At 43.7% G+C, this 13,634-nt stretch overlaps 1 protein-coding gene across 1 annotated transcript in view; it reads right to left on the bottom strand.

Annotated features, from left to right (window-relative positions):
* The window catches only part of LOC109475340 (phosphoethanolamine N-methyltransferase 3-like), a 10,606-nt gene extending 8,007 nt beyond the window's left edge, over positions 1 to 2,599 (bottom strand). The window contains exon 1 of the mRNA XM_019775954.1: positions 2,522 to 2,599. Within this exon, the coding sequence (XP_019631513.1) occupies positions 2,522 to 2,552 (31 nt within the window). The 5' untranslated portion in view covers positions 2,553 to 2,599. The remainder of the gene's footprint in view (positions 1 to 2,521) is intronic.
* Positions 2,600 to 13,634: the final 11,035 nt, after the last annotated feature.

Here is a 13,634-nt window from a genome sequence, read left to right on the forward strand (position 1 = left end):
CCGCATGACGGCGCTGTAGTCGCCGTGACGCGCCAAACGGACGGCCACTTCTGATTGGCTGCGGGCGGGACCATTCGCTGTACGGGTAAGGCCATGTTGATTTGATTACATGGATGACATCGATCCGCGCGCGCATGAATTTTCGGCCGTTTCCAAAAAAATAAAAAGTTTTCAACCATACTGTAAATCGTGACAAAACAGTTGGTAAATGAGACAAAAATTTACCATAAGTTGACAAGGAAAACATTTAGAAACGATACCAATGTCGTAAGAATGCCAGAATACAAAAGGAAAAAAGAACAAAAATAGTAAAGAAATGAATTCGAAGAGTAGATTATTCGCCATAACATATTCTGTGCCATTTGTTCAACCTTCATGACCACGTAGATTTCATAGTGAAAGCTAACTTTTTTTTTTTGCAAAACTTTTTTTTATTCGCACGCGCGCATCAGTTTTTGGGATTCCCAGAGGATGTCATCCATATAATCAAATCAACATGGCCTAAGATTTAATGGGGAAGGAGGCCCAGGCTAAGGGCAGGCCACCAGCCCGGCCCGGAACGACTCAACATTGGGAGCCATTAAACTACCGGGTCGGGCAGGGAGTTCCACTGTGGAATAGTACGGGAAAAAAGAGAATCTGTAGGTGTCTGTGCGTGTGCTGATGATGTGTTTATAGGCCGGTATTTGAGTGAGAGACTCCCTCGGGTACGCCCCTGTGTGGACTGCAAAAAAACCTGCCAGTTTGAGTGTTGATTGTGTCACGGAGTGGATGAGGTAACGGTTGATTTAGTAGTTGGTGTCTATCTATATTTGATCAATGTAGTTTCAGCACTGGGGACGTTCGGGGTCATCCAGCATTCAGGGACGCTGTAGGGACATCTGGGGACGGTACAGGAAGTTAGGTTGATTGGTGCAGGGCAGACGTCATAATTGCGCTGCGCAGTGGAGGCCAAAACGATTGTAGTGCCTAGTTAATACCTTTTAAAGTCCGTTTTTCTCTTGAAAGTTTTGGTCCATTTTGGAGATTTTTTGGCTGGAAGGCACAGGTAGGGTCTAAACTTTCCTACTTTGGTCAAGTTTTGTTTATTTCACCAGTTTAGTGGGCGTAATGAGAGATGTGAGTGGTTAGGTCTTGTCTGGCCAGGCGGATGGATACCATGGAAAAGTAGGTCAAAGTTTAGCCGTGGCGACTCTTTATTCGGGCTTACATTGCATTACCCTCAGCAAAAGTTGTGGAAAGATCCATTGGCAGAACTGCATATTTCCCGTTGGCTGCCCGATGCTCCGTTTTTGACCCGGTTTTTTGCTGTCCCGAGCTTCCCTACGATATAACCCCACAATTGGCCGGGTTGCCGATGTTCAGATCAGCCTAAATATTCCACAGCGCGACAGTTTGTAACGTTACATCGGTGTTTTTCCATCCGGGCGGCCATCTTGGATATAGTGGATCTCTCATGTGTCACACAAAAATTATTAGTAGTTGGTGGGTAAGTACTTTCATGAGGACTTCTATTAGTGTATTTAAGCATGTGTTCCTATGGCTAGATTTAATAGTACTGTCTGCCCTGCAGCACTGGGGTTGCACGGCTCGCCTTGGGTTGCCTAAGGTGGGACAGTGAAGTTTGGCTAAGAATGGTAGTGGTCCCTTTTTCCGGGCTGCATGGCACAGATTTGGGGACAGCTTCGCCTTCGGGGCCAGTGGTGGGACGTTCATTCATTCAAGGATGAGTGGGCATGTCCCTTAATTTGGATCAGGGACAGCCGGAGTTGTCGTTGGAGACGTTCTCTTGAGGTCTCATTCATGTATTACTCCGAGTGTACCCTAAAAGAGTACCAAGTCAAAAACTAAACGGCTGTATGAACGCGTGTTTTTATTGGTGAGAATTTTCCCTTTAGCCACCGCAACTGATGTAAAACGTCAAAGCGGTGAAAGCTTGTTTGTATCTGAGGAAATTAGGACATAATTGTCGGTAGCCGCGCGGTAGGTCGGACGTGCACAGTCCAGTGTTGTGAGTCGTGCGGTCGTAGGTTTGCAGCGCGGGAGGGCCTCTTGCGGGCAGCCGCTAGGTGCAGTTTGTAATTCCCATAAAAGGGGATTGTGTGTATAGAAGTCGCTGGCAATTTTTTTATGAGATGTAGGGTAAGTGTGCTCAACATAGCATGAAAGATACCAATTGATTAAATGTAGGATCATAGGGAACCCGGTCTCGTAAGTCACTCATTAATGCATGGTTTCTAATGTATGGAAAAAACTCATGAATGAGACCTTGAGTCAGTCTTCTCTTAGGGAGTCTCGGCCTGGCTGTGTCCAGGGGAGGAGTCTCGGCCTGGCTGTGGCCAGCAGTGCAAGAGAGGCTCACACTTCATGTAAGCTCCGTTACACTGGGAATAAACTAACATCAACCACTTTGTGAGCGATGCTCTAGGACCACCGTACTAATGGGAGCATCGCCACAATTGCGACAATATCAGATCGTTACACTTCAAATCTATACATACAACTTTGCTTCCCTTCCTACCTTTTTCTTGTCCTTGCGGTTGGCAGTCCATTCGATGATAAGCCGAGAACTTTTTTTCCAAAATAAAAATATATTTTCGATTGCACAGCCGGCGCTGGTCGCGTGTGCAATCTCTCGTCTACAAATGCCCTCTGGGCCTCAGTTTGGTTACAAAAAGTTGGAAAACCGGTTATGAAGGTGAGTAAATTTGCCATCTGAACCTTGGTCTGCTCGAACACACACTCTCTCTCTTTCCCCTCGCACTTTTTTTTACAAAACTCTTTTTGCAAAAAATTCTCACATTCACACAACCACGCAAGCCCCCTCCTTCATTAAGAAAACAACAACAACAACAACAAAAAACTCTCACTCTTTCACAAAACCTTTGACCAAGGACATTGTTTTGACCCATTTACAAAACTCCCACACACGAAAATCTATCAAAATTTGAGGCGTAAAGAACACTTTAATTAATAATAAGTTTCCTAGTTTTAAATATTTGAATAGTTTAGACAAATTTATATATCTTATGAAACTAGACAAGCCGTGTTTTGTAAGTTCTATATGTTCATTCATCTACAATTGTTTTAAGAAGCGAGAAGAAGTCGATCCTGTAAACAATAGTATTACTTAGTTTGTCTTCATGACCTGTACTTAGCTCGAAAGAGCATAAATTTGCAATAAAGGTTTTCATTCATTCATTATGCTTCGCCTCCTTGTTCTACACAATATTTTAAGATCTCTTCCGTAACTCCGTACGTCAACCTCCCCTATCTACATGTAGGAAAAAAAAAAGAACTTCTCGAGGGTTTGATTTTTAATTAGAGAGAGTCTGAGAGAGCGCGGATCGGGTGACATCAAAAGCCGTCCAAGTCGCAAGGTCGGACACAAAAATTATTCAAGAAGGTTGTATTACTTTGTTACTCCGTGAAGGAGGTCAGGACCACCGGACGGAGTGTTATGAAGAGCCGTTTTTTTTTTGTGTTCGCAGTCAAAACACGGGGTTCTCTTTCTGTAATCGGCATGCAATTTTATACGCCGTCTGCGGGCATGCCCGTGATGATGCACGAATGTGTATTTTTGCCGTTGCTGTTTTCGCGGTCAATGTAATATTGCAGATGCACCCCTAAAATTTTGAGGCAAATTGGAATGGTCCAGAAAAACCCGTTGTTTGGAATAGCAGTGGGGGGTGGAACTTCATGCAGACGTGCGGAGGGTCGATATGTGGTACCATACGTGTTCGCAGCCAAAACGCATTGTTCCGTACGTAGCATTTCTGTGTAATGCATGTGGTTTGCCATTATGTCCGCGGTGATGCACGTCTTTTTATTTTTACCATAGCTGTTTTGATATTGGAGTAAATTCTTATTTTTGAAACATCCCCGTAATGTCGTTGAGATGTTTTGGCCTGGGCATGTGACCGGCGGTGGTAACACTCGCGGTGCTGGCTGCAACTGTTGCTAATTAATATTGCTGACTGGTTTTTGGCCAAGCCAGTCGCGCTTTACTGATAAAGGGCCACAAAGTGCAACTGTTGGCCATTATGTAACTGTTTAATGTTTGTCGGGCAACTGTTTCAGATTATTTGCTTATGATAAGTATTCCTTATTTAAGTGATATAACAGGAACAGTAAGACGATGGGGCTGTAGGTCTGGCGTTGACGCTTGGGGTTATTTTTGTTGCAAAATATAAGACTTCACGGAGGATTGTCACCTATGGCTTCTTGTTACTCCGTGAAGGAGGTCAGGACCTCCGGACGGAGTGTTGTGAACGGCTGGTTTTTCGTGTTCGAAGTCAAAACACTGGGTTCTCTTTGTGTAATCGGCACGCAATTTTATACGCCGTCTGCGGGCATGCCCGTGTTGATGCACGGATGTGTATTTTTACCGTTGCTGCTTTCGCGGTCAATGCAATATTGCAGATGCACCCCTACAATTACGAGGCGAATTGGAATGGTCCAGAAAAACGCGTTGTTGAAATAGCAGTGGGGGGGGGTGGAATTTCATGCAGACGTGCGGAGGGTCGATAAGTGGTACCATAGATGTTCGCAGCCAAAACGCATTGTTCCGTACGTAGCATTTCTGTGTAATTTGGCATGTGGTGTGCCATTATGCCCGTGTTGATGCACGTCTTTTTATTCTTACCCTAGCAGTTTTGATATTGGAGTAAATGCTTATTTTTGAAACATCCCTATAATGTCGTTAAAATGGTTTTGCCCGGGCATCTGACCGGCGGCAGTAACACTCGCGCGTGCTGGCCGCAACTGTTGCTGGACTTTGGCATGGCCAGTCGCGCTTAATAAGTAACAGGCACGGTAAGACGGTGGGGCTGTCTTTGTTACTAGTGACACGGCCATGATAGATAATGATAGTCCGATCTTTATGTGAATGCAATGATTGTGTGTGTGTAATTGAAATGAACTTCGAACTTAAAGCACAGTATCTTTACACGCCCTAGGAGCAGTAATGCTGGATTTGGGTCTTTTTATGTTTTATCATTGTGACGCGCCCTCATTGTATTAACCGTTGCCTAATGTCTGCAGAGTAGGTCTGGCGTTGACGCTTGGAATTATTTTTGTTGCAAAATATAAAATTTCAAGGAGGATTGTCGCCTATGGCTTCTTGTTTAAATTCCATTCAGTCGAGGTAAACCTACTTTGAGTCTCGCTCTGTGCACAAACAAGTTATTGTTATTTAGCACCTGCCTGGTGTAGAGCGTGTTTTTGCTGTCCAGAAACCTGACAAGAGACATCATGTCGGGAGGGCAGCAGCAGTTTAAGGATGCTTAACATTTAAGAAAAAAAAACTTTTTTTCAGACGCAGTGATCAATACAGCAGTAGCTCCTTTTGAAGCCGACTATTTCAATATGTAGCAATTGATTACGTGTTCATTTGATAAGTCTCGCCTACGCGAGATGTTTTATGTTTGCAAATCGTGCGCAATCTGTGGCTGTAATTTGCTTTTATCTTTCATTTTTAATTCCATTCAGTCGAGGTAAAACTTCTTTGAGTCTCGCTCTGTGCATGCTGCCATGCACAAGCAAGTTATTGTTATTTAGCACCTACCCGGTGAAGGACGTGTTTTTGCTGTCCAGAAACCTGACAGGTGGCACCATGTCGGGAGGGCAGCAGCAGTCCCAGACTGGTGACACAGAAGGTAATGTTGTTTGTTTTTTGACATTCCTTAACATAAAGCTTTCCTCAACATAACTATTCACATACAGCTGGACCAAAAAGTCATGAGTTTGAATCCTAGCTGTATCGCTCATGCATGTACGTCGTGTGAGCGACACAGCCAACCGGATTCGAACTGATAACATCGAAATCCAGCTGTGGACAGACTTTGAAAATCGAACAGTTCTGGTTATTCCGCAAAAAAAATCGGGATGAACATGATTTTGTAATTTTTCGTCAGGTGCCACACCCAAGCAGCAGGACCAGACTGATTGGCGGTCCGTTGCGAACGCCAGCGCAAACATAGCAAACTCGTTGTACGTCTCCAGATCAGGTTAATAACTTTCAGATTATTAAGTAGCAAAACTCTGCTGCTGTTTTGCTTTGATGCTCCTTTCTACTAGGCGTACGGCGATCGCTGAGCGCCCGTACAGTGACCAGGATTTGATTGTGCGAACCATGATTTCAATATTAATGAATATGATGCAATAAATGAAATAGGATTGAAAAGACAAGAAAATACACAATACGGCAAAAATTGCTTTTATTGTTTTTTTTATTATTGTTATAATCTTTTCGAAGAAATCTCTGGTCACTCGGTAGTCTTAGTAGAAAGGAGATGTTAGCGCTAGCTACTACCCTTTGTGTGTCCCTTGTATTTACACTAATGAGGCTAGAAGATCGATCTGAGGTATGCGGCGTTTTTGTTTTTTGTTACATCATTTATTCATTATACATCAGCAAAAAATATGTAAAACATGTAAAACATGTAAAACACGTCGTGGTGAGGGTAAACATGAATATTCTTGTCCTAACAGACGCCTACGATACGCCCCCGGACGGTAACAAGTGTTGGTGCCTGCGCAACAAACTATGGCAGATCACAGGCCTTGTGTTCGCTGTGGTGATCGTCATTCTGTTGTCATTCTTTTCAGGTAAGTTTCTTAAAAGTACTTGCAGAATAACGAAGGCATTAATCATTAGGAATGTTTCGAGAATACGTTTCCAATCTTCAGTTGCAGTGTTGTTTAGTTGCAATATACTTGAAAACTAATACATGTAACGTAGTACTAGCATTTTTAATGTCATTTTTGTCTTTCTTTTCGGGTAAGTTTCTTTGCAGAAACATGCACCCATTATGTTTCGAGAACACGTTTTCAAGCTTCAATTGCAATGTTGTATTTTTGCTTCGGAAAACTTTGGAATTGCTGTTATAACGTTACATGTATTAGACGCTAATGCCATTTTTCTCCTATTTTCTTCAATATAGTCAACGCCGGCCGTCAATATGTCTTGAAATATATGAAATATTTACTTAAACCCCTTGAAAATGATAGCGCTTTTAAAACGTTACATGTGATTATTATTCCTAATCCTCCTACTTCTGCTCAATATAGTCAAAGCCTTCAATCAGTCTGCGGAAACGGCAAAGCAACTTCAGGATTTGAAAAAGCAGAACCATAAAACCGAGCAGCGACTTGCAGAGCTGGAACGTCAGTAACTGGCATTTCTATCATATTGGAGAACTTCTATAGACTAATTTTATGTACTTTTTGTATTGTACAATTGTGTGTATCCAAATCATGTAACAATACATCCACATGTATGCAAAGGCCAAAAGCTTACTGTCATCCATATTTATATATCCAACATATGATGTTAGTAATTCTATGCTTAATCTTTTAATCTCTTGGAAGCTTATGATCAAATCTATTTTGCAGAGACATGTGTTTCCTCCGGGCAGCCAGTGTTTGCCGGGCGTCCTGGCCCTCCAGGAGGAAAGGGTCCCATTGGCCCCGTGTCTACCGGGCCTCCTGGGCCATGTGGCCCACCAGGCGAAAACGCGACCATTGGGCCAGTTGGCCCTGCGTCTGTCGGGCCTCCTGGGCCACCTGGGCCACCAGGAGAGAAGGGAGCCATTGGGCTAACTGGGCCTCGTGGAGAAAAAGGGAGCATTGGGCCAGTTGGCCCCGTGTCTACCGGGCCTCCTGGGCCACCTGGCCCTCCAGGCGAAAAGGCAGCCATTCGGCCATTTGGCCCTGTGTCTGCCGGCCCTCCTGGGCCACGTGGCCCACCAGGAGAGAAGGGAGCCATTGGGCTAACTGGGCCTCGTGGAGAAAAAGGGAGCATTGGGCCAGTTGGCCCCGTGTCTACCGGGCCTCCTGGGCCACCTGGCCCTCCAGGCGAAAAGGCAGCCATTCGGCCATTTGGCCCTGTGTCTGCCGGCCCTCCTGGGCCACGTGGCCCACCAGGAGAGAAGGGAGCTATCGGGCCAACTGGGCCTTGGGGGCCGCCTGGGTGGCAAGGTCCGCGCGGACACCCGGGACAGAAGGGTGAAATTGGGCCTCACGGACGCCAGGGAACAAGGGGTGAAATGGGGCCAATTGGGCCTCAAGGGCCGAAGGGGGCCCCTGGGCGCCAAGGGCTGCGCGGAAGCATGGCACAAAAGGATGAAATCGGGCCAATTGGACCCCGAGGGCCGGTTGGGCCCCCTGGTCCGCCCGGAGGCCCGGGCCCAAAAAGCGGAATGGGGCCAACTGGGCCTCGAGGGCCAACGCCACGCTGCAAGTCCAATGGAGGTTTAAAAACCATTCTTTTGGACCAAACACAACAGATTTGACTGTCTCTTTTTTTGGTAGCTGTTTTTGTGTTGTTTTAATCATTTGATTTGTATGGCCCAAAGAGATGTCTTAGAAGATAAACGCAATGCCATACAAATAAGTAAATCTTTATCACAAACATTAAACGATTAACGAAGAAGCTGCGTACTCCCAAACAGAAAGACACCGCATTCCAACGAAAGTATTAGTAGTAATCACTAAGTACTGAGTATAAAATTGACTTTTAATTGGGCAAAGCAGGCCAGCGAGTTCCTATCTCAATAAATATGAACTTCAAACTTAATTTAATTGGTGTTGGAATATCATTTTCATCCTCCTTAAAGCTGTTTTAACACAATACATTTCTTCAGGTTGTCCGAAAGGTTATCTGAGGCGGCGTGAATTCTGCTTCAAGGCTTTCGTCACTTCCAAGAGCTTCGACAAAGCGAGCGAGATCTGTAGTCGAGATGGCGGCACCCTCGCCATGCCCAAAGACGCTGATTTCAACTCTTTTCTGATTTCGCTGTATAAGACCACTGCAGCTGGCTCTAGATCTACTGGCGAATTGTGGTTCGGCCTCTCCGATCGGCGCCTGGAAGGGGCGTTCGAGTGGGTTGACGGCACTCCCCTTCGGGGGTTCACCTCGTGGTCTCCGGGAGAACCAAGCCTCGGTCGCTTCGCCTTCGGCCAAGACTGCGTCCAGTACCGGAGGGCAAATGACATGTGGAACGACGCAGGTTGCCCTACCCCGACTAACTTCATTTGCCAAGTCACCCCAGGTACCTCAAACGACGTACTACAAGTAATAGAAACTTCACTGGAAATTGATATTATTCTTACATGGTTAATCAAGGGTTCGGTACTTGCCAATGTTTCAACTATCGAAGCAGTCATAGACTTTGCTTGAGGATATCATCCGTACATGGTTAAAGGTTTCACATTTGCCACTATATAGCCATTATTGCCACGAGTGCTGAAGCAGTCATGACATCCACATTTCATTGACGGCGACTGTTTTCTGTTACAGGGTGTAACTAGGGAACATGGCCGAGCGCTCACCACCACTGTTCTCTGATGATTCTTTGTAAAACTGGACAACTTGAAGGTAGAATACTTAGCAACGACACCTAAGTTGACTAACTATCAATATGAGTGTCTATATTACTTAAACTGTAGTCCAACAGATCATTTTGTAACCATGGGCGATACGCCGCTGAACTTTTGTAGTTGAAATCGCTGTACATGTTACTTTGTACTCCAACAACTTTATATGTGATGAATAATCAATTGTCCTTTGCGGATTTTCCTATCAATTAGTTTCTACAATAGAAATGTTAATTTGCATTACATGAGCCCTTTCATACTAAAGTCCAGAAATGTAATTGTAAACTATTATCAACACTCAGTACCCGTGTGGTACAAATTTGTAGAATTTTGTAGGAGGTTTGTCCTACTCTATAAGTAATTTGATGGTTTAAACAGGGGGGCATATGCTGCCCTAATAGCAATGGTCAATGGCAATTGATTCTGTGCAAGTTTACTGCACCGCCTGTACATGTGCACTTTTTCCTAACAGTTCATTTCAATTTATGTTCCAGAAATGTTCGGAATATGTTTTAGGCAGAATGTAGTCCACGTAGTTGAAATACAACATGTCTAAATCCATAACAGACAACAATGTGAATATTCATAGAATTGTAATGGGGGAGGGCATTGTAATGTAGAATGAAGTGTTGTATACCTGAGTGACTAGTAAGTTTCGATTCTTGTAATTAAAAGCCACGTGTTTTGTAAGAAGAAGTATTAAAAAGACTCAAGAACAAATCCTGAACTACTATAATTATTAATCACACAATGATGTCCAGATGCAATATCAGTGCACCAGAAAGTATGTGCAAAAGGTAATTGGAACAAATAAAGGCATTCTGATTGGATGTTATTCCTTGGGTAGTCCCTTCATTCTGACTGGCTGATTTCCAATATGAATACTTAATGTGCCGTCACCACGTCTTGCATGTTGGAATAAAAAAGATGCACCTAACTCTGACCTCCCGAGACTCACGTCGAAATCGGGCACTTAGAATATTTTTTCACATCTGCAGCGTACAGATTGCATTTGTTAAGTCGTATTTGTCTGGAGAACGTTTGTAATACACTCTGTCTCAGACTTGTGGATATGAGCTGCAGTGTTTTTTGTACTTTCTTCGGTTGTTGTTTTAGTGAAATATCAATTCGTCTAAACATTCAGGAGCCAAATGACAGCCTCACAGAATCATTTATACTTTCGGCACCAAAGTATAATGGAAATAAATTTAACTTTTTCAGTGTAGTGTTCACTCATTGCTGAAGTACATTGTACATGTTTTTACATAATCCTTTCGGGCATTGTGTTTACTATCAGAAATTAATGCATATGTTTAACATTTAAGAACAAAAATGACCTTTTAAAGCAAAGAAAGATCAATACAACAGTAGAGCCCTTTGAAGCCGACTGTTTCAATATGTAGCAACTGAAAGGATTACAAGTTCATTTGATAAGTCTCGCCTACGCGAGATGCTTCATTGTTGTTGTTTGTTGTTTGTTTTTATTTAACCAGGGGGATACATATCGCCCGTGGGGCGCTTTTCAATGAGCCCTGGGCCTGAGGAAGACCCCAAACAAAAACATCAAACTCAAACTAATACAAATAATCAACAAAAGTAACTTATAAAGTTACAAAAGTTACTAAATAATACAAAAGCAAGGTAACTTAAGTAGCATATATTGCGCATGAATTCATAATACTTAAATAAGTGAAACAAAAGTGAAGCCTGACCATCATATAACATAGAACCAAGGTAGGACAAAAAAGAAATCAAAATTAATATCAGGCTTGGAATTTGCATATCAATGATTGCCCAGTACATAAGATTGCTTGAAGGCTGCTAGGGTCCTGGCTGCTTTTAGGTGATGTGGTAGTGTGTTCCACAATACCGCCTCAGACGAAGAAAAGGCACGTCTTCTGTATTCTAGCTTAGTCATTGGCAACTGAAGACCTCCTTGCGCCCTGAGGCGAGTGTTGTGAGTATGCACGTGTGATAATTGAGTGAACATTGCAGTGATGTAGGGAGGAGTCAAACCGTTAATAGCTTTATAGACGAGAGTAGCTTTGCTTTTCTTATGTATTTCAACCACTGGGACCCATTTTAGTGGGTTTAGAAGGGTTGAGGTCGAAGTTCGCCTGTCACAGCCCAGAATCACCCGACCCACCCTGTTTTTGTAGCTTTTGCAAATTTTCAATGTATCCCTTCCCTGCCGTGTCCCAGACAGTGCTACAGTACTGTATGTGCGGAATGAATAGCGTTGTGTACATTACATCTAGGGCTTGTCTGTTTAGGTAGGGTTTCAAGTGCTTAATAATGCCAATGGTCTGAGCAAGTTTCTTATACATATGTTTGAAATGTTCGTTCCATTTGAGTAGGCAGTCACTAGTGACCCCAAGATATTTAAAACTAGTCACCTGTTCGAGCTTAGCCCCGTCTAATATAACATTAAGCTTGGTATTCGCCACATTCATACCTGCTGACCCTATAAGCATTGTCTTACATTTTTCCTACATACTTCATGTTTTCAGATCGTGCAATCTGTGGCTGTTTGCTTTTATCTTTTACTTTTAATTTCATTTAGTCGGTGTAAAACTGCTCTATGAGTCCTACGCTGTGCACAAGCAAGTTATTACTTCGTGAAGGAGGTCAGGACCTCCGGACGGAGTGTTGTGAACGGCCGTTTTTTCGTGTTCGCAGTCAAAACACTGGGTTCTCTTTGTGTAATCGGCACGCAATTTTATACGCCGTCTGCGGGCATGGCCGTGTTGATGCACGAATGTGTATTTTTGCCGTTGCTGCTTTCGCGGTCAATGTAATATTGCTGATGCACCCCTACAATTCTGAGTCAAATTGGAATGGTCCAGAAAAACGCGTTGTTTGGAATAGCATGGGGGGGGGGTGGAACTTAAAGTTCCAAGCAGATGTGGTGAGTGGCTGATAAATGGTTCCAGATGTTTTGCCCCGTGCTTAAGAGATGGTAAGTTTTTTGGAAGATGTTCGCATTCTTCCGTACGTAGCATTTCTGTGTAATTGGGCATGTGGTGTGACGGTATGTCCGTGATGATGCACGTCTTTTTATTTTCACCGTAGCAGTTTTGATATTGAAGTAAATGCATATTTTAGAAACATCCCTACTTTTACAATCCTTTGGAATAGGCCGTAGGTTTAGGTGGTTGTCTGGTAGCAGAGGTTCTCTAAGCAGATATTTGGTGGCTGTTGCGCATAATGGTGGCGAGTATCTTTTGGAATTGTGGTTTGCACCTACTGCGATACCTTGTCAAATGAATAATATGTAGTAAATGAAAGATATTGTTATGAAAGCAGACTTATTATTATCTATTTAGATTGTCGTGCTGTTGATTTTATGTAGCCTGTGTTTAGAGTAGTGTAAAGATAGACAACCAGTCACGGTGAACGCTCAAACTCAACTGGTTTATTCAATCTCCAACCGGCCGGTTCTAGAGCCCCTTCCCTCGAACGGTACCGGTATAGATCACCTGTTCGAACACGACGCTGGCACGTGCGCTGGCACGTGTTCGAACAGGTGACCGCGGCTCCGCCCAAGGGAGGGGATAGAACCGGCGATAATACAATGCTTAATAAAACTAACAATACACATTGTTACATTCCTCCCCCCTTACTTAAGCAGGTGCCCTCACCTGCAAGCTACTCATGCTAAATACGTTACATAATCCAATCTGTTTACAAATCCATTGTTCTATTTCGCAATAGATTCTTCTGAAATATGTTGGCTCATCAATTCTCATAGACACATTTACAACTATTGTTAACATATGTATCCCATGTTAGGGAGTTCTGTAGGGAGTACTTTCGGATGTCCCGTTGTAGCTGTCAGCGGCAAAGTTCACATTTCCTCGCGTACTCCCTAGCGCGGGGCAGTACGGGGACTTCCGGACCGTCACACCGGTGATCCGGGAATGCAAAAATGATCTTCCTTGTAGAGTCGTCCCGTAGACTTTTTACTAGGCATGCATCATATTTCGCAAGTAACACAAAAATACAAAAGCTCAATGCGGCTTGGTCGCTTCCCGTAGGCGTGCGAGCAAGAGCAAACATAGAAAACACCACATATTGTGCAACAACAAGTCAACACCACAAGAGTTCATAGGTCTTAGAAAGTTCTGTGGGTAGAGATACAGTACTCAGAGTTCGCAGCAAAGATCTAGCAGGTCACGTCATGTTAGAAAGTCAGTTCCTACTCATGATGGGGTCGGTCGTCTGCGACACAAGGGCGTCCCTTGAGTCAGCGGGCT

The sequence above is a fragment of the Branchiostoma belcheri genome, unplaced genomic scaffold, assembly GCF_001625305.1.
Source record: "Branchiostoma belcheri isolate BF01 breed outbred unplaced genomic scaffold, Haploidv18h27 scaffold332, whole genome shotgun sequence".
Classification (NCBI taxonomy): Eukaryota; Metazoa; Chordata; class Leptocardii; order Amphioxiformes; family Branchiostomatidae; genus Branchiostoma; species Branchiostoma belcheri.